Source organism: Trachemys scripta, chromosome 13 (genome assembly GCF_013100865.1).
Source record: "Trachemys scripta elegans isolate TJP31775 chromosome 13, CAS_Tse_1.0, whole genome shotgun sequence".
Taxonomy (NCBI): domain Eukaryota; kingdom Metazoa; phylum Chordata; order Testudines; family Emydidae; genus Trachemys; species Trachemys scripta.
The window spans coordinates 21534889-21552552 of record NC_048310.1 but is presented as its reverse complement, the minus strand read 5'-3'; the positions used below and the strand labels follow the sequence as shown (position 1 = coordinate 21552552).

The following is a 17664-nucleotide window of genomic DNA, read 5'->3' as shown; positions in this document are numbered from 1 at the left end:
TATATAATACCTCACCTTGCTTTGCAGTGATCCCATGAATGATCTAAGGATAGCACTGACCGGCTCCTAAGTATTTTCCCATCCCACATAAAGTAGGGGCTGTGTAGTCCCAACAGACACTGCTATTCAAAAATTCCAAGGTTGTACACTCAAAGCATGTTTATAACCTACAGTGGAAAATCCACACAAGCAAACTTCAAAGAAGAAACATCCTTTTTGCCTTCCATACTCCTTATACTGGGATCTTTTGGATCTTTGTCACCTCTACTTGCAAAAGCAGAGAATATAATATGGCTCTATGTGAGAAACTGTGCTAGTAGTTAGGATTAAAAAGGTACCACAACTATCAAAATATTTAACAACTTTGATAATACTTGTGCTTAGATCAAAAATTAAGCTTTATTTTTTTCCCCAGTTTTAAATCAATACAAGAATCAGACTCTCTAGAGAACACTCAATGACTCGTTCTTCTGTATATAGGATATTGTGGTTAAATTATCTGTCAAAATCTCTAATAGGCCGGATTAGCTGATATATGATTAGGGTGTAAACAAATTACAAGTGCTTGTAAGAAAGACTTAAAGAACATAGTTCAGATAACACCATAATCATGATTGCTGAATATGCTGCCATACACTTACTTCTGAGTGGTTATGTCATATGCTTAGTTAACATTTTTATTTTTGTTTGCAATTTTTTTTGTTTAAGAAAGCTTTGTTAAAGACTTGTTTGGGGTTTTTTTTTTAATTTTTTTTATTAGTTCCTATTTATGCTTTTCCCTTCTTTATTGCTGTAGTCCCCAGCCAGCTTTTTCAAATTTGCATTAATAATTCAGGGTCCTAATGTATTTAAAGTTTATCTTGTACTCTGGATTTGACAATCTTCTGAAAATAAGAGCCTTTGTCACTGAAAGTTGGTAGTGTGTATTGCACCTAAATTATTGGCTAATTTTTCTGAAAATGTTTTCTCCAGTTCATATAGTAGTGTCATATAACATGACAAAAATGCAGTTAAATAAATACAGATTTTCTGATATTTAAGAAAATTACAAACTGGCATCTTTTTAAGGGATGCATTTACTAAGCTCAGATACATATGAATGGGAGAAAAAGCATGGCTCAAGCATTTTATAACTGTATTGGTAAAACTGTAGAGTTGTGTAAGATTGCTACAGTGATGCTTTGATTGTGATTACCTCCCCTAAAAACTGCACTGCTTAATTTTTTAACCTAGCATTGGTAAATGATAAACCTGAAAGAGTTCAAAATAAAATGAATCTCTAATTGTTCAATGTATAATCAGAATTCCTGTATAGCCAATCAGCTTCCCTGCTGAATGTGTGGGTCTTTATTTAGAACATCTGTGCTGAGAAAACAGGAAAATGTGGCGGTAAATCTGTAGAAACTTAAGGGGATCCAGATGAAAGCATAGTAACCAACTTCTTTTAATTCTCTTTTTGAAAATGATTAGATTTCAAGGTGACTCTCCCTTTTATTAAAATAATTCTTCATAGAAAACTGAGGGGGCGTAAGCTTGGCTGGGCGCTCTATACCGGTGCTAATGGCAATGGCAGCAGAGGGTGCTTAAGTCGCCCCAACAGGTACCACTGAGGGAAAAATTTCCAGCGATCATGCTCGGGATACGCGCACTTAGAGTGGAATGTACATGTGCAATCACTCAAAGAAGAATAAAAATTCTGAGTCACTTTGCCAGGACATAATACATTTTATTTGCTCTCTTGCATGTATGGAGAATAGAAGATGGAACGTGCCAGATGATCTTCCTGGCTTAGTTGATAGGCAAAGCTATGCGGGCAGATGAGGGTGAATGGAGGATATTGAGCAGCTTATGATGAGGCTCAAGGAGTCCGCAACTCTCTTGACTAAATTCTAGACGTGCTTAAAGTATCTGTCAAGAATGGAGAAGGAGGCATGACAGACCCATCGCTGACTGGGATCACCTCCCAGCATGACAGACAACATCTGAAGCAAAACCTCGCAGTAAAGAAGAACTAAAAACTAACTAGTATCTAGCTAAATACAATATGAGTGAAAGAAAAAAAATTAAGAAGCTATACTACTACCCCGATATAACGCTGTCCTTGGGAGCCAAAAAATCTTACCGCGTCATAGGTGAAACTGCATTATATCAAACTTGCTTTGATCCGCTGGAGTCCGCAGCCCCCGCCCCTCCAGAGCACTGCCTTACCGCGTTATATCCAAATTCGTGTTATATCGGGGTAGAGGTGTACTTATTAACTAATACTATGACTAACTAAGAAAAGAAGATAAAATTGAGGAAATCTCAACAGGACAACTGCCAGAGCTCTGTCTCAGGCTGAGGCAGTTGAGAAGGAGCTGAGGGTGGTTCACCCATGCAGCACTATACAACAATGTCACAGGGCACGAGACTAACATGAACATGTGGGCTGAATGGACACTGCTATGAGAAATCTCCAATCAAAGGCACAGGGGTTACTACCGCATCTAAAGTGGAGCACCCATAGGACACTACTTGAAGAAGAAGAAAGCTAACATATGTGCTACCCAGGGAATATGTACCCCTGGGCCCAGGACAGCCTCCCTAAATCTTCTTTCTCCTCCATACAGTGAAATGGTTTTGACACAAGGGGGACCTCTGGACCTGGGGAAGATGGGGAAAGATTTGTCCTTATGGCCATACGTTTACGAGAGGGAGGACTGTTCCCTATCTTGACTGGATCTCATTCCTTCTGCTCTGAAGAGGAAGTGATCTTCCTTTGAGGAACCATTGCCCTTGCCTCAGACCCTGCAGAGCACTGCACATCGAGGTGGGGCAGGGATAGATTCGGAATATAGTATAATTCCATAAATTTTCTTTGATATATAACGGGCCCAATATTCTGCCATCACTTGTACATGTGTAATAAAGTCATGACGGTCAGTGTGACTTAGATGAGATTGCATAGTATAACTGTTATTGACTACTGTGGCTGAAAAGACTATTAAACAGTAAAGTTCAGCATGGATTGAAATAATAAAAGAAAAATATGGATGAACTTGGTTTCAGATTTGACAGCACTTACGTATTTATTTATATTTTCACTAGAAGAATAGTAGAGGCAGCAGCACAGACAGGCTCCCTGTCTCCCATGCCAGCTCAGTGAAAACTGGGTACACGAATGGGGGGACACCCTGCCATTAGCCCGACCCTAACCCACTCTGCACAGCAGACAGGAGGCTCCTGGTCCCGAGCTGCTTGGCCAGGGGCAGTTCCAAGGTGAAGGGACGGGCTGCAGGGGAGGAGGGACACCTCTGCTCCGAAGGCACTCCCTGCATGCAGTGGCTAATCCTGCCCACCCCTAAGGCCGGCCCTGGGTTGATCTCAAAAGACACACTGTGACAGAGGCCCACTGGTACCAGCTGGCAAAGTGTTCATGGTTCTTTACAAGCAACTCCTGACTCAGTCAGACCTGACAAACTTACTACACCTAATAAAGGGTAGTATATGAGGTCTCTACTGAAAGCTTGTAACTTATCTAGTCATAATCATTGTGAGATGCGTATGCAGGTAATATTTAAGGAATAATGTAACTATATTGAAAATTATGCCTTATGGTCAGAGTAAAAGTTAGTCACCAGGCAATCATTTGTCTTGGTGATGGCCCATTCATGGTCTATGAACAAAGTATGATTCAGGGTGGAGAAAGACACTCTGCATCCATTCACTGAGAAGACGCGGTATTTCATGACAGATTAGATCCAGCCAGCTCTGCAACACACTGAACTTTTGGGGCCAGGCAAGAACCTACTTTATTAGATAGGAAAGGTAACTACTACTAAGTGTCGGGCCTAGTGTGTGTGTTATGATTTTGTTTTGCATTGTGTGACAAAGTCAAACCAGACAGCTGTAAGAGAGTTGTGGAAGGCAGGTATACCATCCCTAGAATGGTAAAGTTCCTTTCCCCCGTGAGCTGAAATGTTACCTCAGATAAACTAGGGACATCTAAGTCCAAATAAGGGCTGCCTGTGACTGTTAAAAACCCCTTTTCTGGTGCGAGAGAGGGAGGAGAGATGGGAGACAAGGTCCATCAGGACAAAAGACTTCTCCTGAGTGGAAGGCTGCTCTCCTCCATATATGGGAAGCAACCACCCTAATGGACTGTTTGGAGAAGGACTGGAACACAGTGCCCTCATAGCAAGGCAACACCCCAGAAACGGGGGAGGGAAAGGTATTCTCTTTTTTGTGTTATGAACTTTTCTTTTTGTTTGGCTGAAAAGTACTCCTTGGGCCTACCCTGAGGCCCACCTTGTAAATATGGAAGAATAAAAACCCAAGTGAGGAATAAAAACTCTCCAGAGTGGGTCTAATTTACTCTAAGCTCCCCCACTGCCAGAGGGAGGAATGCCATCCCCAGCAAGGCGAAGGAGGTGCCTTTGCAAAACTGTAACTATTTGTTTCCATCACTCTCCCTTGTTTTCAGTGGAATCTCTATTCTCTCTTAAATAAACATTCTTTTGTTTTATTATAAATGCTCTCAAGTGCTGTGAATTATCCAGAAGTGGTGATTTAAGGCAGTGGTTCTCAATCAGCGATATGTATAACCCTGGAGTTACGCAAAGATCCAGGGGGTACATCAAGTCATCTAGATATTTGCCAAGTTTTACAACAGGCTACATAAAAAGCACAAGCGAAGTCAGTACAAACTAAAATGTCATGACAAGACAATGACTTGTTTAGAGTGCTGTATATACTATACGCAGAAATGTAAGTACATTATTTATATTCCAGTTGATGTATTTTATAATTAGATAGTAAAAATTAGAATAATCAATTTTTCAGTAATAGTGTGCTGTGACACTTTTTTGTATTTTTGTGTCTGATTTTGTAAGCAAGTAGTTTTTAAGTGAGGTGTAACTTGCAGGTACTGTAATGGGGCACCTGCCCCATATTGGCCTGTCAGGGGTTAATAGAGCCCTACGGTGGCTGCGCAAAAAGCAGCCAATAGGAAAGGGGCTGTGAGGAGCAGCCAATCATGGCCAGGCAGGCCCATATAAGAAGAGCTGCAGGGCAGAGCAAGTTCAGTTGCTCCCTGGTGCTAGAGGAGGGAGAACTGACTGCCTTGCAGGAGGAGGAAAGCTAGCACCTTAGAGACAGCAATGCTGGGCAGGATCAGGGGAGTGAGAGCGAGCTCCTGGCTGACTGCTAAGATGGCATGCTGAGGCCTTGAGATAAGGTTGGAGAAGGTGCTGGGGCTGTGGGGAAATGGCCCAGTGAAGTAGACTGAGAGGTTGGAGGCAACGCAGTGCGTGGCTGCCATTTACAAGGTCCCTGGGCTGGGACCTGGAGTAGTGGCCGGGCCCAGGTTCCCCCTCACTCCCACTTGCAACGGAGGAAGTGCTGTACCGTCGGACTGCAGTACATTCCCCTGGAAAGGGGAAGCACGAAGTGTGGCACAGTCAGAGGGCTGTGTCCTGAAGAGGACGCCGCGGTCCTGGGAGCAACATGGGTCCAGGACTAGAAATGATGGTGGGTGACACACCACCGAGAGTCGGCATACCGATCTGTGGAGCTGATCTGCAAGATAACCAGCAGGAGGCGTTGGTGTGGTGAGTCGCACCCCATCACAGGTACGCAAGACATATCAGATACCTGAAAGGGGTACAGTAGTCTGGAAAGTGAGAGCCACTACTAAATAGGGATACACTGTCCATTTGGGAGCAGAGGATCTGGGAGTTCTGTGAGTAGCTAGTGTCAGGGGTTGGATGTCACAGTGGAATTCTTCAAGGGGACTCGGTGACTGGGCTGCACCTATTGTTAACTTGCAAGGTAAAGACAAGGCTGACATAGCCTGGAGGAGAGTGCTTGAGGGGCTGACAGGTTGGTGGCATTAGAGAGCTAACACCCAGACTCCCTCACAATAGAGGCAACTAGCACAGTAAGGGTCTAGCACATGGGCTCAATAGCCTGAAGTAGAGACCCTAGGAGCAGCCATGGTTAGGGAGAAGTTAAGCTGAACTCTGCTCTGTTATTGCTAATTTCTTTGTTAACAAAGTCAAACTGCAGGAAGGGTTGTGTGGACTTTATTTTAAAATAGATTGGAAAAGACTTAAAAGCTCAACAGACGTTTTCAATTATTTAAGAAAAACAATAATTACCAATGAAGAACCCAAGAAGTAACAGGATGTGTGCCTAAGATAAATATGGGGTCTTTGGGTTCTGGTTTTTACCACTGATTCATTTGCCAAAAAAACTAATTTGACAATGCAGATTCTTGATCCCATCCTATCCCATCTCACTGTACATATAAGAAGAAACTTGTTAAGAAACTGTATGTGCTATAGAAAAAACATTAGGTTGTATAAATATTTAAACAGAATTTCTGTAGCATCAGACAGGTTAAAACTGTGAATGTACTAAAGAATTAAAATATAATTCACTCAAGTTTGCCATTAAATTGCAATGAAATGCAAAAACTAATAAGATATACATGGTAAAGAGAGTGACTGTATACTTTTATAGCTGATTATTTGTATACTTTAGACAACATACAAATACTTCACTACAAATACAACCAAGGTGGGGCACCCAGTTACTTAGATTTCTGACTTAATTACTCTACAAATGGAGCAGTGTAGCAGATAAGAGTGTAACTGTGTTTTGGAATTAGGTTAAATCTTTGGTATGTCCAAATTCCCTGAAATTGAGGTACAACCCTATAGTCATCTGAATGCACCTTGACAGTAGTTGTATATGCATCTCAATACTTGTAATTCTAATTTTAATAAACTCTATATTGAGAATATTTTTCAATTTTCCCCATTATTACAGACTTTTTAAAAGGTACAAAGAAAAGGGTTGGGATATATCCTATAAAATAAAAAATATAAATAAAATTTCTATGCTTCTACCACTCCACAACCTGCAATATCTCATACAAATCATTGGAACACTATGTTCGTATATAGAAAGCAGTGTATGTATACAAATGAAAAGGACTTTTTATTATTTTTATTGTGTAAAATATGCTAAAAATCCCATCTATCTTCTAAAATCCATTCTAAAAAATATCCATAAAATGTTCTTACAAAAATATACTGCCATGTGGATTAAGTACTGATTTTTTTAAAAACAAAAGCAACTTGTAATAGATATGGAATGGTAATTAATATGTGATTTACAAAGCCTACTTACCCGAACCTTCTCTTCTAATCTTCCTAAGCGTACATTCCCTTCTATTATTTTGTTCAGAACTCCATGCTTCTCACTTTCCAAGCATTTGGCCTGCAAACATAATAGGTAGATGAATGTAGGTTTTGTATTCTGATATATGTAAGAAAAGGAAAAAGCACAATATTGTTTTAAAGTGCTGTTTTGCCATCATGACACCATTTTTTTTGTATGAATGGCTCTTATTATACAAGTGTATCATATACCTAACTTGAAAATGTCTTGCTGGCATTTCTAAAAGGGAGCATGTCTCTTAAAGCCTACAGTTGCAGTTTTTGGAGAGAGGAGTGGTAGACCTAAGATGCTGATAAAATGGGCAATGTTCTACAAAGAGACAGAATTACCCAAAAGGGACTTGTTTGAATATATTCTTTCCTTGTATTACCTTACACTGAGGCTGTCAAAGCACATCGCAAATATTAGTCATTTCTCATTACTTTCTTCTATGGGAGGTATCTGTAAATATTATTTCCCTTTGTTGCATGCTCCACAAGCATTTCCATGCTATCATCCATCTTATTTGCTATGCTTTTGATGCCCTATTGAAACTTATTCACCAAGCCACTTTCCGTGCCACATTCAAATCTCTCCTACAGACCTATTTCTATCAAGACTACTAAAAGCAAAAAAGAAAGGTAACCAATCAATAGTAATTAAACGGGGAAAGAACCAAACTATCAAAACGCATACGTGCCTCATTATTGTCACCCTATCCTTCCCTTCCCTCTTCCCCCACACTGGTCTGTTTCTGACCTGCACTTGTGCAGTGTCATGTTAAATCAGGATTGGACAGTTTTCTAGGCAGTGATTGTATCTCTTTGTGTCAATCCTTATGCCTTTTCTGAGTCTTGAGAAATAAGAATTAATAAGTTTCATCCACAACTATTGACAATAATATATGTCAAGTTTCTACACCACCTTCTAAAAAGATTTCTACAAACAAATCAATAAGTGAAATGTATCTTATTTTTCCAAGTGCTGTTTCTCAGAAGTGTAATGACTAATTAACTTCAAAATTCACCTTCTTACACCCTCCCCAAATTCTCCTCTGGCTAGAGATAAGATGTATGGGATTCCAGGTACAGGATTTTTTGACGGAGGCTGAGGGCAAAATCAGTCTGATATAATTGGAAAAAAACGGTTAGAACCTTGACTATGGAATCACTACCCTTCCTTCAGAATACCTCTACAGAGCTAGTCACACTAAATAGACTATACTGCTATCATAATATTTATATATAGTACACACAATAAAAATGGTAGGAAAATGTGTTTTATTCAGTAGATGGTTACTCACCTGTAACCAGAGTTCTATGAGATGACCTCTGCACATTCACACTCTTAGGTTCCTTCCAACCTTTCACATCCTCAGAGTGAGCACAAGGGTGGAAATGTGCACAGGCCATGCAAAGAGGAACCTATTTTTAAAAAGATACTGGGCAAGATCATCAGCTCATGTAAATTGGCACTGCTCTACTAAAATCACTTTTTATAAAATCGTTTTAGGCTGAGACCTATATAGAGGAAGTTTTTACCTCAGTTTTTACACCCTGTGAAAAACACAGATTTCTAATGAAAATGTTGACACATTTTTAACTATTGTGTCACCAACCATGCCCCAGAATTCCGTGAAAATAACTAACTATGGCAGTAGTTCATTATTGCTCTGTGAATAAAAAAAATCCTGTGCACTCAGTTCATTAACTTCAAAAGGATTACTTGCTTTCATGCTCATATTTCATCTGAGGAGAGTCTAAATGTCAGTGAACTGAGTTTGTAGTCGTATGTAATGTAAAGGTCTCCTATAATATTTCAGACTTAATATTTATGCAAAACTACTGAAATAAATTAATATATAAGAAAAGCAGGAGATGCAGAAAAACAACTCCCTAGCACTCTACTAATTCTATATTTGTAGTGATTGGGCTTGATTCATGCAGGATCTGGGCCAGCTTTTGCTAGTACGGATCTGGGGCCCCGTCCCCCCCGAGAGGGCTGTCCAGTTGCATAAAGGGTACATAACTTCTGCTACCTTGGGGAGTTAAAATCAGTCAGTACGGCCCTCTAAATCAGAGGTTCTCAAACTGGGGGGTCAGGATCCCTCAAGGGGTCATGAGGCTACTATATGGGGGCTCGCAAGCTGTCAGCCTCCACCCCAAACCCTGCTTTGCCTCAAGCATTCATAATGGTGTCAAATATATAAAAACGTTCTTTTAATTTATATGGGGGAGGGTCGCACTCAGAGGCTTGCTATGTAAAAGGGATCACCACTAAAAAAAAGTTTGAGAACCACTGCTCTAAATGGTCAGTGTTGGTTGGAAAATATTTGAGACTCCTTATTGGCATTTTGAACTGCTTGAACTGAAAAGAGCCCTTGAAATAGCAGGAGGTCAGGTTTGAAGTAGAGATGCATGGGGAAGCTTATGCATTGCCTTCGTACTATATGCTTGGCTCAGTTCACTGTTATGAATCCATCACTTTTGTAAACACTAAGTTCACTCACAGATTTAAAAGAAAACAAAAAACTGAATAGACTGCAAACATGAAAAGATCTTAAACCCCTTAAGAAGATAAACTCTTAAATCCACTGACAGTGTTCAAAAGAGAAATAACTAGGTTAGAATTAGTGACGCTTGACTACATGTGAAGTATACACATCACTCCTGTCTATTCCAGAGAAACAACTCCCTTCACAGAAAATCAAAACTCACCAGCATCACAAAAATGAGCTTGGTGCTCAGTCACTGAATGACATTTTGACTTAGTATGTGGCACCTGCATCATAAAATAAAATAAAGGAATGATTTTTGACAGCTGCTAACACTGGATTATAGCTTACCACTATTACCCAGACAAAACTGTTTTAAATAATTTGTTACCACCCTTTTATACTGCAATTTGATTTTTGTTTATCAGAATACTGGCCTGATCCTGCAAACAATAAAGCTAACTCTGTGTGTGTACTTGCAGGATTGGGGCCATCGGGCTAATGCTGGGGCGGGGAAGCCTGTTTTCTCTTAGATCCCTCTGCAAATTAATCTCTTCCTTTCTATCTGTGGGAATGGGACAAGCTAGTGGAAATGTAACTCTTTGGACCACTACACACACACATAACCGCTGAAGGAAATCTGCAAAACCATTAACACAACCTCCAAACTACATTTGCTTTTCTGTAGCTCCTATTTGGCACTGTGGAATCCCACTTCATCATTTTCCAGGAGCAACTGCAGGTGGAGGAAGCCTGGGAAGCACAGCTCCAATGGAGCCATGCTTTCTCAATCAGAAGTGAATGCTAGGGATCCCAGAGCATAGAGGCACAGAGTTCTATTATGTGAGGCGGTAGTGAATCAGCAGGAAAACTAGGAAAGACCACCTTGTTTGTTCCATGGGTGAGCAAAGAGACCTGTCTCCATAATAGAACAATCTGAGGAAAACTTTGCAAGGGAAACCCTTTCCTCTCCCCAAAGGCTCTTCCATGGGAAGGAGCAATAGGGACCACACAAATATTCATTGATTATGAGAAGATTGCTTTCCTATTAACTGTTTGAATTGCTCTCATGTCAAATGTGACAAAACTTCAGAAATTGTTTTTAGTATGGGCATTTTTCCTGCAACTCGAAGTATGATAAATATTAAAACACTATTTTTTTATGAAAGTGCCTGTGGGACAAAAAAATTGAATTACTGTAACCAAAGTAATATTTGTATGTGTAAATAAAATGTCCTTTAATTTCACACATGCAATTCCACTGGCCACCTTAAATTAACTATTAAATATTGTAGGGAGAAGTTTTCAGCTGTCAAGTAACCTTAAAGTTGATATCCAGACTTAGACTCAAATCAACTTTTCTATAGCGAATTTCAATCTCAGTTTTTGCCACAGGCACAGAATTGTTCTTTAATTGTAACTTTAACTTTAATTCTTCAATTTATTAAGAAAATACATTCCAATGCTTGTTTTTAAAATGTCAGCAGAACTTACAGGTGACCCAAAAGGACAGTCACAGGGAAAGTGACAGTTATGTCCATTTCATTATGTAGGAGGGAGCGTGGAAGGTTGCAAAGGGCCCTAGCAACTGTGAGAAGGCATCTTGAGAACTATCAGAAGGAGTAGTATCAAGCAACTGATCATCTGCCCTAAGGGCTCTCATATGTAGGTCTCCACCTTGTGACCTCATATTGTTTAATGTCCATAGCTGGGGTCCTGTCACCAAGACTACTCTAATCTCAATGCCCAGTAATCTAAGAAGGAGCCTTTCTGGCCACTTTGTCTGTGTAGAGTTGTAGTTGTCTTGAAGGGTTGTGGAATGTGAGACAGTCTTGGGGGGGAGGGGAGAACTGTTACTGACCTTTTGTAACTGTTGTTCTTTGAGATGTGTTGCTCATATCCATTCCATGATAGGTGTATGTTCACCACATTCACTGTTCCCCGGGAATTTTCCCTTAGTGGTATCCACTGGGCTGGCTCTAGTGCCCTGTGAAGTCATGCGCATATTCACTGGTATAAGGGGTGCTGCTGGCCCCACACCTTCTCAGTTCCTTCTTGCTGGTAGCTCCAACAGGAGGATGGGTCATGAAATGGACATGAGCCACACATCTCTAAGAACAAATGTTACAAAAGGTTAGTAACTGTTTCTTCTTCTTTGAGTGCTTGCTCATGTCCATTCCATGCAAGGTGATTCACAAGCAGTATCCCAGGAGGTGGGCTCGGAGTTCACTGATGTGCTGCCTGCAACACTGCTCTCCTGAAACTGGCATTGTCACAGGCCTGTTGGGTGATGGCGTAGTGGGACGCAAAAGTATGAACTGACCACCAGGTTGTGGCTTGCAGATGTCCCGTATTGCTACCTGCACAAGGAACATTGCTGATGAAGTCTAGGTTCTTGTGGAATGCGTAGTAAAGATGGCCAGAGGCAGAACATTCACCTGCTTGTAGCAAGCTCGTATACCAGCGGTTATCCAGGATGAGATTCTTTGGGTTGACACAGATAGCCCTCTCATCCTTTCCAACATTGAGTTGTGTGGACTTATGGAAGGGCTTAATTTTCTCAATATAAAAGGCCCACCTAACATCCAATGTATGAAGCTGACGTTCCTCTAAGCTTTTGTGAGGCTTTAGGAAAAAGACAGGTAGAAAAATGACCTGGTTGTTGTGGAATTGTGACACCATCTTTGGAAGGAAGGCCGGATGAGGGTGCAGTTGGACCTTGTCCTCTCAGAGACCCTTCTGGCAGAAGTGATTGCCACCAGAAAGACCTCCCAGGAGAAAAGCAGTAGGGAGCACGATGCTAAAGGCTCAAAAGGGGGCCCAGTGAGCCTCGACAGGATTGGGTTTAAGTCCTGGGGGAGATGGTTCGCAAACCTAAGGGTAGTCTTTCCAGCCCTTAGAGAAGCTGGACCATCGTCCCGTGAGAGAACACTGATCTGCCATTCATTGGAGGGTGGAAGGCTGAGATGGCTGCCAAATGAACTTTAATAGATGAGAGTGCCAGGCCTTGCTGCTTTACGTGGAAAAGATAGTCCAAGATAGACTGAAGAGAAGAACGGGATGGAGAGAGATCCCATTTGGAGGCCCAGCAAGTGAAACGTTTCCACGTAGCCAAGTAGGTAGCCCTGGTGGAAGGCTTTCTGCTACCTAGCAAGACCTGTCAAACCTGTTCTGACAGGCCCAGGGGGCCATTTCAGATTTTGCGGGGAGGGCAACTTTAACCATGATTCAAGGGGCTACTTAGGCATCTGAAAACGCTAGGGTTTTTTGCAGATAATAACTTGGAAAATAGCCAACAGGAGCACTGTATCTAATTCTTATATAAAGAAAGAAAAAAATATATATACAAACACCAATTAAAGACACATTTTAAAGTTTATATGTAAGTTTAGAACAATCAGCAGATAATACAGCAAGATAGTGCCAATTCCAAGCCTTGAGGTATCAGTTTTGGAGCCTTGACACAGATATCAGATACACAACTTTGGGTGTTAACAACGTGGATCTATACAAACAAATTTTGGTAGCCAAATCTTACAAATTGTTCAAAATGGCTTGGGTTTATGTTCACTGAAGGGCTTATACAAATAGTTACAATAAATACAAAGGATTAAATTGGAAGGAGGTTTCTAGTGTGTTGCTGTAAGGATTGGTGAGAGTAAACATCACTGCTATGAAATTCACAGATGGTACTCAAGCTTGTGAGACTCTGCCATACCCTCAGAAATGTACAAGTGAAAAAACAACAGGAGATATGAATACTTACCTGCTGGAAGAGAAGGAGAATATAGCAGACAGCTGCAAAATGGCTGCTTGAGAGCAGCAGCTGAGGGGATGCAGCTCCTCAAAAAGTATTCTGGGAAAAGGTCCTGCAGCATCTTCCACTCTAAGCACAAAGTTTGAGAGCTTCCTTCCTCTCACCGCTTCTTGAGCATGTTTGTTTCAGGAATAAAAAAGTGCTGCAGAAGCTCCCAGCCCTGCTATTGGCTCTACCAGATACACCCCTGCGTTCTTATTTGCTGAGCAAAGAATAGGCCAGAGAGGGGAAGGGGGGAGAGGAGCAAGCAACATGGTTGCAGTGTTGTCTGTCAGGACCTGCACCACTTCACCTGAGATCTGGGGAAGAAACACTTAGCAAGCTAACAGAGTTCCCTGATTTTGATGTGAAGGGGGAGTTCTTCTTGGGACCAGAGACCCTGAGTCTTGAGGTGGGGCTCCCCACCCTAGGTCTGATGTGTCTGAGCCTAAGGCTACTAACAGTTATGGGGCAATAAAGGAGACCCCCTTCATTACCGATTTTGGGTCTTTCCACCAGTCCAGGGAAGCAAGGACCGGAGGCTATGAGTACTGAGTCTAAGTGGTGTCTGCTTGGAGAGTAAACTGACACTAGTCACATCTGGAGGGGCCTGAGGCACAGACTTGTATACTGTACCATGTAAATACATGCCACCATATGTCCCAATAGCTTGAAACAGACCTGAGCAGTTGTGATTGGGTGGACCGTGATCTTGGATATCAGATCTGACCTGATCCAGAATCAGGCATCCAGCAGAAGGGCCCTGGCTTGGGTCAAGTCAAGAACTGCCCTGATAAATTCTATTCTTTGAACTATGACCAGAGTTGACTTTTGCTCATTTATCAGCAGACCCAGCACTCTGATGGTAGCTTGGACTGTGCTGATGCTGTTCTATACTTGGGCCTATGAGCAGCCTTTGATCAGCCAGTTGAGGTACAGGTAGACTCACCCTGTCGCCTGAGGTAGGCTGCTATGACCGCCATACAGTTCGTGAAGGCCCGGGGGCTGCTGGTAGGCCAAAGGGTAAAACGGTGAATTGGTAATGGCGCTGACCCATTACAAACTTGAGAAATCTTCAGTGGCCATGGAAGATAGAGATGTGAAAATAAGCATCCTTTAAGTTGAGGATGGAGTACCAGTCTACTGGATCCAGGGAGAGAATGATAGAGGCCAGGGAGATCATGCGAAACCTCAGTTTCTTGAGAGATCTGTTGAGGCGATGTAGGTCCAAGATGGGCCGGAAGCCCCCTTTTGGCCTTCAGGATTAGGAAATTCTGAGAGTAGAATCCCTTCCCTCAAGTCTTAAGGAACTTCCTCCACACGTAGAAGGGATTGGACCTCTGGACAAGGAGAAGAGGGATGGGGAGGTGCAAAGAAACGGCAGAGTATAACTGGCTGTCACTGTGTGCATGACCCAACGATCTGACATTATGAACTATCATGCAGGGCTGAAGAGCAACAGACAGTCTGAAAATAAAAGGGTAGATGGATTTGAGATGTGACTGGTATTGTGACTTCGGGCACATCTTCAAAAGGCTTGCATGGGCCCGCCCAAGTATCTCTGAGACCCTGACTGGGAGGCTAAGGTGGACAGGAGAAGTTGGCACCATTTGTAACCTCTCCCTTTTGTCTTGTAGGGCTCCTGTCTTGGAGGTGCAGAGAGCCAAGGAGGCTGTTAGGGCCTGAAGTGCTTCCTGGAAGCTGACGGGGTATAAAGGCCTAAGGAGTGCAGGGTGGCCCTCGAGTCCTTCAGGATGTGCGGCCTCATGTCTGTCTGCCTGTCCCAAAAAAAGAGCAGCCTTCAAAGGGGAGGTTCTGGACAGATTGCTGGAACTCTTCTGGGAGTCCAGAGGACTGGAGCCAAGAACTACCTCATGGTGATGGCTGAGGCCATTGTCCTGGCTGCCCAGTTGGCCGCATCCAGAGCCGCCTGATTGGAGATCCTGGCTACATTCTTACCCTCTTCCAGGAGGACAGTGAACTCCGGCCTTGACTCAATGAGTCTTTAAATTTACACACTGAGTCCCAAAGATTAAAATCGTATCTCCCCAGCAACGCCTGCTGGTTGGAGATGCATAGCTGAAGGCTACCCATTGAATAAACTTTCCCTCCGAAAGATCTAGTCTCTTTGCGTCTTTGTTTCAGAGTAGCGCTCGATTGGCTCTGCCTATCCCATTCATTCGGTGTAGTGACCACCAGGGACCCTGGGGATAGGGTGTTGCAAGTACAGGTATTCAAACCTGCTCGCCAGTACACAGTACTTTTTCTCTTCCCTCTTTGAGGTGGAGGGCAGAGAAGGAGTTTTCCACAGGGCTTTGACTGCTCCCATTATCGCCTCATTGATGGGCAAGGCCATGTTGGAGGGTGCTGACATCCAGGATGTCAATGAAACTGTGTGCTGACTCTTTGAGCTCTTCGATCTCTAGACCCAGGCTTGCCATGACCTGTTTGAAAAGGTCCTGATGGAACCTGAAATCATCTTGCAGAAGCAGGCTACTGGGCCCTGCGACAGCTTTGTCAGAGGAGGAGGAGGCTTGCGTCAGAGGAGGGGCTCCTTCCTCTTCTTCTGCTTCAACCCTGGCCACCAGAGTCATCTCCAGGATGTTGGCACTGGGATCAGTGCCAGAGTCAGGATCCGGTACCGAATAGGAAGGAGTGATAGTCTGTTTCTCCAAAGCTACCATATAGAGCTATAAACAGATACAAAATTTGTATCTGCATCTGATCCGCAAAAATGATCCACGGATATCAAGCTGATATCTGCAGATTTGCAGAGCTTTACGAATAAGAGCAGTGGGAGGAGTGGTCCCACATTGCGGGAAACCCCCAGGGTTGCGGTACGGCTACTGCATCAGCCAGATACCTGCTGGCCAGGTACCGGCACCAAAGTCCGGTGGCATGTAGGCTGGGTACTGGTGATATGCCCTGGGTGGAGCAAAAGATTCTCCTTTGGACTCTGAAGAGGAGTCTTCTCGCAGGGACCATGCTGGATCCGTACCCACTTCTGCCTCCACATGATGCCGGGATTCTGGGGGCTGCCAAAGAGTCCATGACCGTGTTGCCGGGATCATGGTAGGGTTACCCTAGAGGGAGCCAGCAGTGCCTGGGAAGGAGCCCGATGCTTCCAGTTGCCTGGGCTGGTGAGTGCCCCCTTGGAGTCAATGGGATTGGAAGAGAGAAGAGGTTATTCACTTCTTGGAAAGCCTCCAGGGCCAAGGGGACTGTTGAACTGCTGGCACCGCAGCAGCTTCCAGGGTCAGCAGAGGATCTCACACTGGACTCAACGCTCTAGGCAGAGTTGACGGTGCCATCTCTGGCTCAGGGGAGGAAGAATGGCCCGGCACATTGGCCTCTCCCGGCTTGTCCCTCTTCTGGTGCGCTGCTTCTTGTGCTTCCTTGGCACCAGAGATGGAGAACGGTGACAGAAAGAACATGGCACCAAGGAAGCGCTTCACATAGATGTCAAAGTGCTTGGTACCAATTCAGAGCAGCTCTGCTCTGAGACAGGTCGGGGAGGCCTGTCAGCCTCTATGAGGAAAGCCTTCAGCCAAATGTCCCGGTCTTTTTTTTTTTTTTTTTAGTGCAAGGTCTGAAGTCCCTGCAGATCTGGCACATGTCCTTTACTTGGGTTTCCCACAGACACTTTAAGCAGCTGGTGTGTGGGTCACTCACTGGCATATGTTTGCCGCAAGAAGCCCTGAGAACCCTGGGGCAAAGAGTCCCTCGATGACGGGCTAACCATTCACACTACTATATTAATTAACAATAAGAACTATACACACTAACTACAATAACTATGAATAGAGAAGAGTCCAACCACTGTTAAAGAAGCCTTGCCACAGCAAAAAGGATCATTCCAGCAACCGTCATGGGCGGTAAGAAGGAACTGAGAGGATACAAGGCCAGTGGCACCCCTTATGCCGGCACATATGCGCACGACTCCAGAGGGCACTAGAGCCAGCCCAACGGATACCACTAAGGGAAAAATCTCCAGCAACAGTGGATGCGGCACGCAAATACCTCGCATGGAATGGACATGAGCAAGTACTCAAAGAATATCTTGGTCCCAATTCATAAAGAACATTTTAGAGTACAACCAGAACTTAATTCTGTTGTAAAGTAAATGGAGTTAAAAAAACAAAAGGAATGATGTATTTAGGGTAACCAGACT

General features: G+C 43.2%; 1 protein-coding gene across 2 annotated transcripts in view; it reads right to left on the bottom strand.

The window, feature by feature from the left end:
• Nucleotides 1-17664, bottom strand: part of CEP89 (centrosomal protein 89) — a 116292-nt gene that overhangs the window by 38287 nt on the left and 60341 nt on the right. For both annotated transcript variants that reach the window (XM_034788850.1, XM_034788852.1), the window contains one exon: nt 7174-7263. In XM_034788850.1, coding sequence (XP_034644741.1) covers nt 7174-7263 — 90 coding nt within the window. The remainder of the gene's footprint in view (nt 1-7173; nt 7264-17664) is intronic.